This window comes from Morone saxatilis, unplaced genomic scaffold, assembly GCF_004916995.1.
Source record: "Morone saxatilis isolate NCDOM2014 unplaced genomic scaffold, NCSU_SB_2.0 Contig24, whole genome shotgun sequence".
In the NCBI taxonomy this organism is placed as follows: domain Eukaryota; kingdom Metazoa; phylum Chordata; class Actinopteri; family Moronidae; genus Morone; species Morone saxatilis.
In genome coordinates this window covers 14,969,557-14,985,402 of record NW_023339807.1, presented here as the reverse complement: position 1 = coordinate 14,985,402, position 15,846 = coordinate 14,969,557, and the positions used below count along the sequence as shown (strand labels likewise).

The 15,846-nt window shown below is 37.6% G+C and overlaps 3 protein-coding genes across 7 annotated transcripts in view; all 3 read right to left on the bottom strand.

Moving 5' to 3' along the window:
• The window catches only part of rorc (RAR-related orphan receptor C), a 19,115-nt gene extending 14,688 nt beyond the window's left edge, over positions 1–4,427 (bottom strand). Inside the window, exons 1-2 of one of the 5 annotated variants that reach the window (XM_035672251.1) lie at positions 4,109–4,427; positions 3,879–4,026 (exon numbers count right to left, since the gene is read on the bottom strand). In XM_035672251.1, the coding sequence (XP_035528144.1) occupies positions 3,879–3,930 (52 nt within the window). In that variant the 5' untranslated portion in view covers positions 3,931–4,026; positions 4,109–4,427. Of the gene's footprint in view, positions 1–3,878 lie in introns of all 5 variants that reach the window. The other 4 variants (XM_035672249.1, XM_035672252.1, XM_035672253.1 and 1 more) reach the window with 4 other exon arrangements.
• Positions 4,428–7,784: 3,357 nt separating this feature from the next.
• them4 (thioesterase superfamily member 4) lies at positions 7,785–12,931 on the bottom strand. Its single transcript, XM_035672172.1, has 5 exons — positions 12,549–12,931; positions 10,207–10,211; positions 9,127–9,336; positions 8,446–8,570; positions 7,785–8,324 (listed from the first exon to the last, which is right to left on the bottom strand). The coding sequence occupies exons 1-5, from the start codon at positions 12,672–12,674 to the stop codon at positions 8,278–8,280; spliced, it is 513 nt and encodes a 170-aa protein (XP_035528065.1). The 5' UTR covers positions 12,675–12,931; the 3' UTR covers positions 7,785–8,277.
• Positions 12,932–14,138: 1,207 nt separating this feature from the next.
• Positions 14,139–15,846, bottom strand: part of si:dkey-87o1.2 (uncharacterized protein LOC796684 homolog) — a 2,990-nt gene continuing 1,282 nt past the window's right edge. The window contains exons 3-4 of the mRNA XM_035671656.1: positions 15,606–15,723; positions 14,139–15,389 (exon numbers count right to left, since the gene is read on the bottom strand). Coding sequence (XP_035527549.1) covers positions 15,356–15,389; positions 15,606–15,723 — 152 coding nt within the window. The 3' untranslated portion in view covers positions 14,139–15,355. The remainder of the gene's footprint in view (positions 15,390–15,605; positions 15,724–15,846) is intronic.

Genomic DNA, 15,846 nt, shown 5'->3' with positions numbered 1-15,846 from the left:
CACACAAAGGCCTGAGGACAGATAAGAAGTGTTACTGATAACAGTGAGATTAAATTAGAGGATTCCTATTTACACTGGTGTGTTTCTATGTTCTGTTTGTGTGACTATTTGGCCCCCATACACACACAGGAGATAAAGGCAGAGGAAGGTGGGTGTCTGTGAAGCAATAGGTTCTCTTTTTTGTCTACCTGTTTGACCACAATTGTGAGAAAATTCTAAAAGTCTAAGTTGCAGAGAGTGTGGGTAAAAGCGTGGAGGGTCTGAACCAGGGGGTTTATTTCTAGAGTTGCGTGTGTGAGAGAGAGAGAGAGTGAAAGAGCCAGAGAGGTTTGAAGGCAGGGGAGATAAGTATCAATGGAAGACGTAGAGCTAGCCGGCCTTTGTCTGGCGCCAGATCAGGCCCTCTGTGGTTTCCACTGTTTTCCTCCCATCATCAAATCAGTTTTGCTTCATAAGCAGAAAGCATGGAATGAAAGCAGAGCAATGCACGCACACGCGGAAAATGTAAAGAAATTTCAACACTAACGGAGCAAAGGTGATTGCTAAATAAAATGAAAGAAAGAACTAAATATAAGCATCACTTCCAGATAGAGAGCAATATATTTTTAATAGCCTGAGGGTTATTGATATTATAATTAATATGTCAAACAAATAAGGCTGAAGACTGATAGCCTTTGTATGCATTAGTCAGTTACAGAAATGCACAACGGTGTCTTCCCTAAAATAAAGATAATTTGTTAGATTTCTTTAATTTTATCTGATAACTAAATTACTGAACCCACTCTTAATAGTTTAAAGTTGTTGGTTGGTTTTATTCTTTGGTAAGTCATACACGTTTATTAACAGAAATGATGCAGGTGATAATGATTTCAATTCACATGAAAAAAACACTGAATGTCAGGCGGTTAAGCCACTCTCATTTCTAAAATATGTTATTAACGATTTGAACTCAAAAAATACATAAAAAGTGATATCTAAGCGGTTGTGGGTGGTGGTTGGTGGTGGAAAAATAATCTAATGCAATCACCAACAGCAGCATCTGTACAAGCTAAATGTGACACAGCATGTACACATTTAGCAAGACACACCTGCCAGCCAGGCCATAAACGCACCACCACATAGACAAACACACAATCTCTCTCTCACTGTACATGACCCTGCTGATTACAGATGCACAAACATCAACACCACTCATCAGTCAAAATCTCACTAACGTCTCTACACTCTGACATCTAAGCTGACTGCTGAAGTGACAGTTGCTGCATTACATAACAGCACTGAAGACCACTGAACCCAGAGAGTAGGCAGCTTCGCAGCTTCGCCTGAATATAAACCATGCCATGTAGAGCACAGAATAGATACAAAACATAAATATATTAAACCCAGTAGAGCTACTTTATTACCTTCTCAGTACTCTTCAACCTTTATGCTAATGTACCATACTGTAAAATAAAAAAGTTGGGAAGGCAGATGGTGTTTATTTATGATAAGTCTATGATGGTCGGGACAGTAAATGACAAAATAGGCCAAATGTAAGAAAGTAACTTTAAACTAATAATTACAATAACAACGACAAAACATGAAATACTGAATATCTAAAAACAAAAATACATACATATAAGTTCAGTTAAAGGTCCAGTGTGTATGATTTAGTGGCATTTAGTGGTTTGGTTGCAGATCGCAACATCCAAGCGAGACGGAGAAACTAAAGTGGCCACGAAAAGTGTGAACATCCCTATCTAGAGCCAGTGTTTTGTTTGTCCCTTCAGTAGCACTGTGGAAACATGGTAAACATGACTCCATGGAAGACGAAACAAAAAAATCACATCAATTTGAACTACAATACACTTGCAGTCAGCGCGGGGGAAACCAAATTTGGGGCAAAATACTCTGCATGAAATAATATTCTTTAAAAAATAAGTGTAACACAATAAATGGCAAGATTCTGGAGAATGCAAATGGTTAAACATGACTTCGAAGAGTTTGAAAATACATTTCTAGAAAACCAAAATGGTTGTGAATTTAAGAACTGAAAGCGTTTTTGTCCCTGTAAAAATGAATTCAAACTTATTACGTTGCGCAAAATTAGCAAAGAGGCCAAATGTTTGATATTACTTTGGTTTACAGAGAGATACTACTGGGTGTCAATATTAGGCAATAAGCACCAATATTAAGTTTATAAATGACTGCAGAATAACACAGTATGGAGAAGATGATTGGGCCCATAATAGATCCCTGAGGAACACCGCAGACAGTTTGTATCCAATAATGAACAAGAACCGAGTTTTACCCTGCAGGCAGGAGGAAAAGCAATGTGAAGCAGTACCAAAGACGAAACCCAGCACTCGAGAAAAATGAGAAGACACCCACAACAGCCACTAAAACCAAGACACTCATCAACTTAAAATGAGCCATCTCAGCAGTACAAAAAACTGTACAACCACACTGAAACTCCACTTTAACCAGATTAAAATACCATCACAGCAGTTCCAGTACAGGTAAATAAGCAAATGTAGCATTTTTTTTCTCTTCTTTCGTCTTTTTTTTTTTTTTACAAAAACCTTTAACCCCTTAACATCCAATTTGTCGTTTACTCCAACAGACAGTTTCATGTATACTTTATATAATGTTGTTCTAGCTCCAGCTGTTATATAAAAACAAACCTATTATTTCCCTACAGTACAACTGAGTATCTTTTATTTTTGTAACAACTGCACTGAAGCAAGTGAAAAAGCCTGAAAATATGAAAGAAAATAAGAATGAGACTTTTGTTTTTTTAAAGAAACATATTCAATTCAATTCAATAATTTGAAAAGTGGCAGAAGTCTCAGTGGCAGGTATCTCAACCCTAATAGAAACCAAACTATCTGCATGGCTTTATATCGCTGGCGTTATTTTGAATGCTACCTCCTACACTTACAGTAGTTTACAGTATAATTGATTGACATTACATTTCAGTTCCACTTGACTATATAAAAAGGACACTTTAAACCATATTTGTACGTCTATTACACATATACCTTAGATAAATACTTTATGTCTGTTTTTGCTTTTCTCATCTCTATTTTCTACTACTAATTATTTTAATGTCAAAATAAAGTAAAACTGTTAAAAAGCAGGACTTTGACTTTGAATGGAGTATAACTCAACTGTGATTTGTTATGTTTACTTGAGTAAAGGGTAATTGCTTGTTCCTGCAATTCACTCTGCACTTCACAAGCATTAAACTAAGCCATGAGCGACAATGTTGTTCATATCCCAGAGCAGGTAAACTCTAGATAACTGTGCTATGAGAGTAGTAGGAAAGATGTACAGTGGGTTTATGTGGCAGAGAGACCAAGTGTCTTATATCAAGTGACTGCCAACAGTAAGATTTTATCCAGGGAGAGCTTTGAATAGAAAGACATTGACCAAAACTCAAGCAAAAATAAGAACTAATCCCTAAGGATTACTCCGGCTTACTGCCATTCTTACCCACTCACAGCACCTTAACAACACCCCAGTCAACGGGATGAGGAGGGTTACTGGGGTAAAGATGGATAGAGAGTGGAGGGAAACAAGATAACAGTGAATGCAGTGACAGGGAAGACAGAAACAGAACAGTCAGCTGATACAGGACAGGTGAGCAGAGAGAGGTAAGACTGAGAAGGAGGAGATAGTAATGTGGGTGGGAGAGGGTACCGAATGGCATGCTGGGAGATAAGAGCAAGGCTTTAAAAGGGAGAGGGGCATAAAATAACACTTTAGAAAATACACACCAGCTGAAACTGATCAACAAGTTGCACGCTGCTTGCAGAGACATGACACTGCACACAGCCCACAACACCATCAGCTAAATGTAATCTGCAGAATAAAACCTCAGTGAGGGATCATCTTACCTCTTTTGATGGGGGTGTCAGCTGGGGGCACGTCGGTCTCCTCATATTCCATAACTCTCCTGTCAAAACACTGGGTGGCCCTACACACTCACACACTGACTCACCTCACACACACACAAACAAACACACACAAACCACAGACGCCTTGCTATGTCAGTCGGTTTTTGAACTCCACCTGCCGCCATTTGACTCAAAAGGCAATGTGACAAAACTCGGTGCTCTCATACTACCTGTTGGTAGTTCTAGCGCCCGGGTCGGCGCAGGCATTTGAAAACATGCACTGCCATCTCGCCTTCCTTCCTGTCCTCCTGTCCTTACAGTGGGTCCCACAACATCTTTTCTTACCCTCTCTTGTCTGTCTGTGCTGCCCTCGTCCAACACTACACCTCCTCTCTCTTGTGTGAGGTTGTTTTGAAATAATTTAATTCCCCCCGAGGCAGCAGCGGCGAGGAGAAAGTGCAGCTGGACCGGCCGGCCGTTTACAAGCCGTGAACCCCCGGTCTCTCTCTCTCTCTCTCCCCCTCTCCTCTCCTCCCCTCCCCGCGCGCTCTGTGCGCCCTGACCGTCCCAGGCTGGAGAGAGTTATGTCACCGACTGTTACGTAATAGCAGCGGATCGGGTTTTGCTTTGTAGTGCTCGGTTGAGAAATATAATCCCGTGTTGCTTCCACAAATTTCCGCCAACACTAATCGAAAAAAAAAAAAAAGTACAATGCATAGAGGAGACATTTAATTTCAGTGCAGGTTTGACCTTTTACCTTCAATAATGCTAAATGGGGAAACACACATAAAAGCCCTTCTTCATATGTGCTGGGGTCATTTTAGTGGCTTGTTCAAACCACCTGCAGGGCTCTGGACATGCAATGCATGCAAAGGTGGGGGGTTATTTTTTAATAATGCTTTGCCTTATTTGAACTGATGTTGGGAAACAATTGCAGACACAAAGAAAACGATGAATAATCGATATGTCTTCTCGGTTTACATCATTGTGGTAAATGCTCCTCTAAGACATGGCGCTTACACTGGGTCCACACACACATGCTGAATAGCCTACACCAGTGGGTGGAATTTAACTAAGTAGCTACTTGAATATTTCCATTTTCAGCTAGTTTATACATCTACTACACCACAGGAGGAAATATTGTATTTTGTACTCCAATACATTGATCTGACAACTGGAGTAACTGCCATGATTAATATTTTACTGGGAAAAAAGAACTACAAGTAGTCCTCAACAAATCTGTTCCACCTCAACCTGCCACAACATAAAAAATGCTGCTTACATTATTCATCTTTATTTAATCAGGCAGTCTCGCTAAGATAAAGATCCCTTTTCCAACAGAAGCCTGAAAACAAGTAACATTCACAGACAAAGTATTAATAAAAGCAGGTGCAAGAATCACAAAAAGCATCAAGACATATATAACATATATAACTTTGTCAGGGCCATTCTGCTATATAATGACTACTTTTACTTTTACTACTTTGCTGATGATAATAATACACTTTGACTTAATTGTAACCTGGCAGCAGTACCTGGTATTGCTATGTTTACTTAAGTAAAAGATCTAGTGATAATCAATCAAATCTATTATCTATTATGTCCCACAGTCTCTTAGGGTGAAAGCTGTTAATGACCATTCTTATTTTGATTCATTTTCAGTCAAATTAGTAATTGATAACCGTCTCAGCACTAAAACATATTTGTTAAAGAAATTGACCTATTGGCATCCTGACGGTAATGTCACTGTCAGGATGCCAACACTCTTCTGCCAAAGGTGACACGAAGCCAAAAGTGTGCACTGTCAAGTCACTAACAGACACTTCACCATCCTGTCAGGGGCCTCCACTTTGTTTTACAGAATTCTTTGTTTAAAGACTACACGTTGATTATGCTATTACATTGTCTTTTCAAGTGAAAGTTGTGCTTTCAGGCTGATATCTAAAGCAAAAACCTGTCCTTGAAGTGTGACAGTGGACAGAGCTTGTTGCAGGTGGTTTTAACTGAAAGTTGAAAACAACTTCCCCCACGCTGCCCCCCACCCGCTTCCTCAAACCCAACTTGACCACATGACTCTTCAGGGGAAAAAGAAAGAAAAAAAACTCCTGGTGTTCATTTGTCCTGTTCATTTACACTTTACTGAGGTTAAAGATGTGAGGGGCCCTCAGAAGATCCTCAGGCCGGAACTGCGATGAGGCCATACACTCAGAAACCACACACCAGACCAAACTGTTAAACGCAGTTAGATGCGTGCAAGGTTTGTATACTTGTAACCAATAATTTACTACCACACAAAAACTCACTCAGCAGCACCAGATAATATTCAAGACTTAAATAAGAGCTGTCACATTAATTTCAGTGATTATTCAGAGCTTATTGGCCATAGAAAAAACACATAAAGGAGTGATATTAAGAAATACATGAAGCTGCATGTCAACAGTGTACATCAGTGGATTCTATCCAAAATACTTCCCTGATACAATAAACAGTGACTGAAAACAACAGGAAACAATAAGATATATTTTAAGCTCCTTTTTTTAAATCTTGAATGGAGCTTGAATACATCAGAATTCATTACGGTGTTTGATGAATGTCAACATTGTCGCTGTACTCTAGTGCAGTACAGTCATCTGACACCTCGGGTAAAATTAAGAGTTTTGCTCTGAGTTGTTAGTAAGACGTAAGTATTAAAGCCTGGTTGTTGCTGGCTGGGTTTGGCAGCATTTTAACAAAATCTAGTTGGTCAGATAACAAAAACGCATCAATTATGATGTTAAATTTGCAGGATGAAACAAGGCTCTCTTTAAGAAACTCACATATTCCTCTTTTTATTTATGTTTATTGCACAGCTGTAGAGTTCCAGTTGTCTCAAGCAGCAAGGTCTGTTTTTTCCTCCCTAGGTCAAGCACAATGTAAACAGTGTTACACTAAAAATGTTGTTACATTCATATGCAGATGTTCCATAGTCCAATACAAAAAGTCAAACTCATCAGTGTTGTCAACATAAAGTCAGTACAGTATGTGTATAACCCAAAATGGTGCTCTCACTGCTTTCAATAGTCTGTAAGTAAGTAATTTTTGAAGATGTATGGTCTACAGTAGCTGCCATAGCAACACAGATCTCTATGATGTGGACAGTGTAAGCATACTGTGGTCATCTCTGACTGACTATAGAAACACGTTCAAAGTGTGAATGAGTGACACTAACAAGCCTATGAACAACATGAACCCCTGCAAGTCATGATATTCTCATGGCATATAAATTCACACCTCATATTCAAATATAACCACATCCACCACACGGTGGGGTAACAGTTAACAACCCACACCTGAAAATCTAAATTTAAATGTGTAAGTAAGAAGAATGAAAGTCAAGCTTGTTAACTGAGAAAATAAAAAAGTTAAATATATATATATATATATCTTTGATTTCACCAATTTATCAGTGACAGCTAAAATTGAGTTTAAAAAATAAATACAAATCCATACACCCTCTAAGTGTATACTTTACAGACAAAAAGCATAATGATATTCTGCATTTGTCTTTGGATAATTATACAAATGTACTTTATTTTGTACAAAATCTTGACTATTATCTAATATAGCAATATCAGTATCTGTCGATTAAACCTTATTAAATGTACTATTTGCTGTTAGTTATATTAGCAGTTAAAATATCAAGTTTGATCAGGGGATAAATTAAAAAATGCTTTAAAAGATTTGATTTAGAGTGCTTTTTGGCAAAAATCTATACTTTACAGTCTCATTATACAAAGAGAAACTTAAAAATGTCTATTGAATATAGGTGCAAACCTACATCTCATATAAGACAGTCTTTTTTATGTAAAGTTCATAAGCAAAAACCCCAGAAAAGTAACCCAACAAAGAAAAATAATCCAATTTTTATTCCGTGTTACAAACAATTTAATTCTTGGGAAACAAAGAAACACATGGTTTGTATATTTTATGCAACACCAACAGGTAAGGCATTATAAGGGGAAACAAAATATTCACTCAAAGAACATTTTGAGCAAAAACCTCACTTCTGAAACAACTAGTGTAATAAAACCATCAATACTGCAATTAAAATAAATACCTTCAACATTCAGTTTTATAAATAATGTTTAGATATGTACTTTTGATGTGTTAGTAACACTAAGAAGAGGTAGTCAAGTAAAGGTACTTCATAAAACAGTACTCCCAAAATATGCATTAATATTAGTATATGATAAAAGGTCAACAATGTCATATGTGTCTCTTAAATGACCTGGCAAATAAGTAGCACATACTCCTCAAAAAACACTCCAAACCACTGACACACTCGCACAGTCACACACACGCACGCTCGTTTGCCTCAGCTTGCTGACTGTGTTTGGTTAGGTGGTAGGCCGTTTTAGTGTCATCCTCCCAGTAGTAGGTGGCTGGCACTGATCGACACGAAGAGTACTGCATGAAGAAAGGACAGCGACAATACAGAAGGTCAAAGAGCAGTTAAATGCGACCAAATACAAGTTTTCACACTGACATGTCCCATCAAATTAGTTGTGTGTATAAAAATGTGTATTACCTGTTGTTTCTGTGTGCACTTTGGAGCCATCGGTGCTGGTCACTTTGCATGAAAAAAATAATTTTCTGCCTTCTTTTTTATCCAGAGAGGATTCAATCAACACTGTGCTACCCAGTGGGATTGGCCTTGGGACAGATTAAAGTGTTTGTTAGGGAAAACTGAGCATGAATGATAATCATACATTGTGAAGATGTTAGTTTAGATACAACTACAGAGATAGATCCCTGAACTGAATATTTAATGTGCATAAATCATTGTCAATGCACATTATACAAACCTACAGCTGGTTGACACTTGTGAGACTTCTACTATACTGCCTGATGTACGAGCACATGTTTGCGCCACCGAAACAGCACAAATCATATTCCCATTAACTCTGCACACTGCAAAAAATATTTTTTCCCTCTCAAATAAATTAAATATATTCTATATAAAAAAATTTATAGCTGAGGTATCTTATACTGAGATGAGATGATAAACTTAACATTTAGGTTAAATAATGCACAGAGGGTCTTATGGACACACAGAAATCATTCTACTAACCAATTAAAAAGCACTCACATGTTGGCGAATTAAACAAAGCTACAAACATTAATTCTGCTGGACTATGTATGACAAAAAAAATCTATTTACACAGAAAATTAACTGTTGCATGTCTATGAAAAAATTTTCTTCCTGTACCTTCGGTAGTTGATGTTGAGGTTGGCAGTCACAACCGGTCCAGAGAGGAAAGAAGCGTGAGTCCCTGTCACAGTATCTATCATAGTGGCTATTGCCCCCCCGTGGACATGTCTGGAAACACATGCATCAAATCCAAAGTTTAAAAGTATAGTTTTGTGAAGTTTGAAGATGTAAAACTTGCCCATTTTATGAGCTAATTTGGCATTTGGCCTTTATTTGAAAGCTGAAATGACAGGACACAGAGAAAGCGATGACATGTAACAAAGGTCCGTGGCCAGAATAGAACCATGGACCTTATATGATACGCTCATGCCCATTTGGCTACCTTGGCAGCCCAAACTACGCTGGGACCAGTGTGTAGGATTTAGTGGCATCTAGCAGTGAAGTTATATCTGTATGCAGCTCAGCCTTCCAAGCGTGTAGGAACGGTGGCCACGAAACTTGTGAAAAACGCAAAAGCCCTATTTAGAGCCGGTGTTTGGTATGTACGTTCAGGGCTACTGTAGAAACATGGATCAACATGGCGGCTCTCTGCTCGCTCTGTAGATAAAAAAGGCTCATTCTAAGCTAAGTAAAACACAACAATTCTTATTTTGTATGAAATCATACCTAAAACAACCCTATGGATGTGAAAATGAATATTATATTACATTTCTGCCAATAAATCCTCCTAAATAGTGACCTTTTAAAAAAACTATAAAGATGTTGCAAAATGCATTAACGGATAAAATATAACTGTGTTTTGTTTTTTTTCAGTATGGAAGTAAAACACGTTTTAAGAAAGGAAGCAGTAATTGTTTAAAATTAGAACGAGAAGCAAACAGATATTGCAAGTATATATATTATACTATATAAATATATTATAATTTGATTTACACACACAATTAAACATTAATTCTCCGCGCTGGGTGGCCCCTTCCAGTTCAGTTGGTCCAGCCTGGAAGATGCCCACAACACTTTATCTCTCCTTGTTACACCCAAACAGAAATACTCAAATGCTGGCCGCACGGGCTTCGTTACTTTGTCCGGGTTAAAAAGACGGCTTTGAACTGATTAATCTTTACTGAGATATACTCGCACCTGAACTGGAAACAGGAAAAACACACAGAAAATTGACCATCACTGTCAGGCAACTCGAAGCATCCCCAGGCAAAGCAAACAATAAATGCAAATTGTGGGTTTGCAAGGTTAGTTATTCATACTATTTTAGAGTTAGATTTAAGCCTTAGTAACCCAATTAACAGTTAATTTAACAGTGTTAGCGCATCCCTCCGAAGGGGTCAAAATTGTTTCCGCCACTAGCAAAACACAATCCACATCCAACATTTAAATTTTAGAATAAATTTGTTTAAAAAATAACTATAAGGTGGTGGATGGTTCATGTTACTAAAAATCAACTTTTTTCACATGTTTTTTTCTGCATTAAGATTTTTGAACACATAAGCACGCAACATTATAGCCACTTTTAAGGTTCTTTGCCAACTTTTGGGTTTGAAATTTACTGCCCAAAGGTTTTCTTCATGCACTACTGTTTTTACGTATTTCGTGTCATGACAAGACAGAAACTAAGCATTAACCACAGTGATGGCAAATTTACATGGAGCAATATTGTGAAGGGCTTCGCGATTGTAGCTTGGGCACTCTGCTTTGGGCATGGCCCCTCTTTTCTTCCTTCCTCCGTTCCACGTCGCAGCTGGCTTTGTTGGTAAATGGCCGTGACAACTGCAAATCAGTTTTCCGTTGAGCCCCAATTGAAAGGGTTTAGGCAAGCGCTGAAGTTTCCGGGCTTTGGGAGAGGAAACGATTGGGCAGCCGCCTGCTGAAGGAGGAAATACAAAACTATGCAGCAACTGAATTGTTGTAGAAGGTTTTTGCTCTGGCTTTTATTTTTAAGGCAACAGAAGATATACAATGTTTTATTATTCTGCTTCAATGTCGCAGAAGGTTTTTTTTATTCACTTTCTGTTTGTGTGGTTTTGTTAAGTTTTTCGAGTGGGTCAAATGTAAATGGCCATGCAATTATAAGTGAATGTGGTTTTCTAATAGCTTCACTTCAATGTTGTAAAAGGGGGGGGGGGCAGCAAAAAAATTAAGAAACACTTTCCTAGACTGAAATGCGCAGTCGATTTCACACCACTGCTTTAACGACTAAAATTTGAATTATAAAAATCCCGATCAAGCCATAACATTAATGACCACCTCATATGTTTCTCAAGCCAATACACAAGCAAGCTTGATGACTGTTGTGTTTTCTTTTGATCTTTTTTCACCAGAAAACCAGCAAATTAACTTTTTCTTCAGCAGTTTTTGAGCTAAGTTAGGCTCAATCTGTTGGATGGAACCCATGAAAGCCAGCTTCAAATGACCTGTCTCTGTGTTTCTTTTTCTTTTCTTTGCCTTGGAGCATTTTTGATAGGTACTGAACCACTGCAAGACCGGCGACCCAACAAGGCTGCAGTTTTTGGAGATCTTTGACCCAGCTTCGTCAGCTGGGGTCAGAAGCAGTTCGTCTTAAGCAGTGTTTAATTTTGTGTTTATCTTGTGGTTATCTTGTTTTTTGTGTTTTTTTTTAACTGTTTTTTTTTTCTCTTCTTGGTTACAAGTGGTTCTTTTATAATTTTATAATAATTAATTTTTTCATACTGTTTCTTTAACTGTCCCTTTTGTACTGTTTTTTTTTTTTTCCTATCCACTTTAACTACTGTAGACTTGGAACTTTTCCCCATTGGTGGGACTGATAAAAGGAATTTTCCTTTATCTTTATCTTAAGGCCATCACAATGTAGGAAACTTGTTTCAAAGTTTTCTGGCTCAAGATCGCCGTCACATTGCCATTACTTGTTCTCCTGCTTTTCTTTAACAAAGTTCACTTTAAAGGAGAAAATCTGCTTGACAAAATGTTCACTTGCTGCCTATTATATCCCATTCACCTCATAACGTTATGGCTGATTTATGTATAGTTAAAATAAAGTTATAAAGTTATATTAACTTATTATAGTTAAAAGAGCAGTGTGTAGGATTTAGTGGCATCTAATGGATTATACACCATTTCTGACAATAGGTCATCCTATTAGCATGTTACACACTGCTGGACCTTTAATACCTCTCATAAAATGACATATTTAGTGGTATATAGTTGTATGTACGTTGCCCACCTCTTCCATCCATTACAATTATATAAAAAGACTAAAATCAGATTGATAAATATAATAAATTAATGGCATAAGTAGACAATTCTGATAAAGGCTAATTAACTGTGTTTTTAAATGTTCGTCTTATCTCCAGTGTTTGCACCGGAATGCATTCACCACTAACCAAACCCCAGCACAGGACTGAGAAACATCTGGAAAGAGACTGAGTTTACAGGACACACAGGTGAAAAACGAGCCCACCATTCATTTCAAGCACTTTGACTGTACCTACCAGCACAGAGCGTCGTCTGACCGGCTGGTAGACGCTGGCAGAGGGGTAGCGGAGTTGAGTCTGTATGGGTGAGACCGAGCCGAGGCGTTGCAAGCCATTGCATATTCGACCGAGACTTCTTGCCATCTGTACACTGCTTCAGAGGACGAGGACTGTGGGAAAACTGGTGTTTTGAGGTAGCTTTAAACACACTGGTGACAAGTGAAATGGTGCTGCTGGCTGACGTAAGCTAGCGCCGTAACAATACTGTCGTTGTTCTGAACCCTGAGCTGCTTTATGATACACCGTAAACGGGTGAAACATGTGTCACGTTTAGCTGTCTTATAAAATGTAAACACGCCCTGCTGGTTTTCTACCGGTGACTTTCATGTGTCATCAGCCAATGTAAACTTCCGGCATGAGGTGTTCATGTGACTTGAACCTCGCACTGTGATTGGCGGGATTCTGTGGCTCTACCCAGAGCCGACTCTTTACAGTATATACGGTAATTATATCAGCTCTGTACAGTATATAACCTCTGTACGCACAAAATTCCTTATTATTCCATCACTTAACTAGTTCCACATTGTTTAACGTATAAACTTAAGAAATAACAAAATATTCAACTCAATTAGGACTTTATTCTTTCACTTCTGCCTGTATATTGTCATCTATTGTATTATTATAAGGTATAATACTTAGGGTCTTCTTATTTTTCATGATAGATAGATAGATAGATGATTTATCCCGGGCTTGTGTTAGATATTGTAATCCAGTTTGTTATATTTGTTCTATTCTTTAACATTGTGTGATCATCTTGACCAACTGTAACAAACACATTTCTCCCCGGGGTTTAATAAAGTATTTCTATAGTAGGTATATTACGGTTAAAAACATATCTCTATTTGACAAGGACTGGATGGAGAAAGGCATTTGGTAGGTGACTTAAGCACTGGCTGTACATGTTTGCTTAAATATGATTTAATTGGCAATAGTAATTTATGATACTATAACAAAGGCTGTGTTTAAACTTCCCAGAACTCCCAAAGCAAAATAAATCAATTTAAATGTGATGTAAAAATCCAGTGAATTCTTAAGACAACGATTTGAAATTGAAACCAATAGGTGGGTATTTTGGTATTTTCAGTCTCATATCTGTTTTGCTTTGTTTTTTCTGAGTTTCTTTTTGTATGCACCTGATCCTGTTGGTCTTTTGTATGATGTATGATTAAAGGCATTATGTTTGTGCATAGATAATTGTATCAGAATAGAGAAATGTGTTACCAATTGGGACAAACTAAATTGCAAAGAAAGTACAATTTAAACAAAATGTACCATGAAATAAATATACTATTAGATTAGTGAAATACAGTTATACATAAAGATTGTATGTTGAATAATTCTCTTTAAAAAAATGGATTTCATGATAATAAACCTAAGCCTTTTAAAATATTTAAGAATGACTTGTGAATCTTATACCATACTAAACAATACACACAACTACATTTTCATAAAATGTTCATCAACTGTGACCTTAACACACAAAGGTTTCACAGTTTCACAAATGGGCAGCAGCAACAAAACAAATGAATGCATCCTGTGGGAATCTGCTACAATAAATGTTTATTTTATTGTGTTGTTATTTTATTTATGCAATTTCATGCGTTTTCAAATACATTTAAGTTAATTGCAAGTCTTTCTACAGTTTAACACAAACAGATTGCTCAGTGCACTTACATTCATTCAAGACAGTATTACTCAACACCACTTAAGTTAAATTAAGACTGTGGAAGACAGCTTATTTGGTTTTCCAGTTCACTTAAGTGCACTCGCCTTATAAAGAGGTGTTAAACTGATCAAGACAGATTTAACCACAGAAGTCTCTTGGTTTGTTGTTCATCTGAAGTTATACAAGTTTTTGTCATGCCATTATCCAGAATAGTATCTACCATTTTGTAGCACGCTGGAGGCCAAATTTGAGGGCTCAGACTCAAACCAGACAGCCTGGCTTCCCCAAAACAGTGTTTATAGAGGAGGTAGAACAGGAAATGGAAGATACTCTTTGCATATTAAATAGCTTAGCTCTTAATCACGACTGAAAAATGCAGTGAGGTTGTCGTTCTTTATCCTTGGTTCTGCACTAGGGGGAGGTAGAGGGACGTGCTACTGAACTAATAGATGATAGACTGATATAATGCATCATAAATGAGTGCACATTATATTCATCTTCCAGCTGAGTTTAGCATGTTGGTTATGGCCTGACCCTTTCCACACTCCAACACGTGACATGAAGTGATATTTTAATGAAGCATAAAGCTTACTGTTCCACTCAATTCAGTAGGCTGGTTTACAAATTCTTCCACATAGCCATCTGAGGTCTCAGCTATTAAACAGATGGACATGTACTTTCTAAATGCTCACGGTCAGTCAGGTCTCATCAGGGCGGCAGGGCAACAAAAACATCTATACACCTCAGGCCTGCTGGTTCAGGTGCAATGTAGATTCACTGGTTTAATCAGGGGAAGTTATTTTTGACAGTACAAGATGTAGTCAAGAAGAAGACAAGAAGTATTAAAGTGTTTGGCAATGGCAAAAGGCAGAGCTAGATATAACCAAACAACACAATAATATTACAAAATGATATAAAACTATTTCCCCAATCCTGTTCCTTTTGTCCACTGGATGTATGGACTTTTATTTTTAAAACAGTTTTTATTTTCTAACAATAAACAAGCAGACCTGTAACTACATCAGTAATATTATAAAATGTGTCATTGTAGTATGTATGGCTTTTTTTTTTGAAAGCCCACAGTCAATGCTGAGTGCTTTTATTTTGGAACTTCAGGGAGTCCACACAGCTTCCTGCAAAATTAAGAGAAGAAAATATATAATGTTAATTTTGTCCTGATGTGATACGGTTGCCTTGCGTCTTTACTCTTACAGCCATGACTCTATAGTGTGGTCTGGCTCTAAAGAGTTTGTACAGTTGAAACAGAGAGGCCTAGGGCTTTCTGATGTTCTGGACAACTCTAGCTGACCCTTCCTATTGAGGATGAAAGTAGGAGTTTCAAATCTTACCGTGCTTCTTCCTTGGTTGTATCCACAAAGGCACAAATAGCTTTATCTCGATCCAAAATCTGTTGTTTCAAGCTCTGAATGTCCTCCTCAGCCTTCTTTTTGAGCACTTCGTGATCATCTGAGGAAATTACAGTATATAACAGAGAAAGAGTGTACAAAATTAACAATTTCCATATTCAATACAACAGAAATGAGTGATTTTAGGTGGAAAACGTGGAATCGTCCTGCAGGTTCTCATGGA

What these genes read in the sequence shown, in the direction of transcription:
- them4 (XM_035672172.1), bottom strand. Translation starts at nt 12,674, where the DNA reads ATGGCAAGAAGTCTCGGTCGAATATGCAATGGCTTGCAACGCCTCGGC. An exon ending in CTCAACATCAACTACCGAAG is followed by an intron (nt 8,571 to 9,126) that starts GTACAGGAAGAA and finishes ATCTGTCCCAAG; the next exon opens with GCCAATCCCACTGGGTAGCA. An exon ending in AGTGCACACAGAAACAACAG is followed by an intron (nt 8,325 to 8,445) that starts GTAATACACATT and finishes TTCTTCATGCAG; the next exon opens with TACTCTTCGTGTCGATCAGT.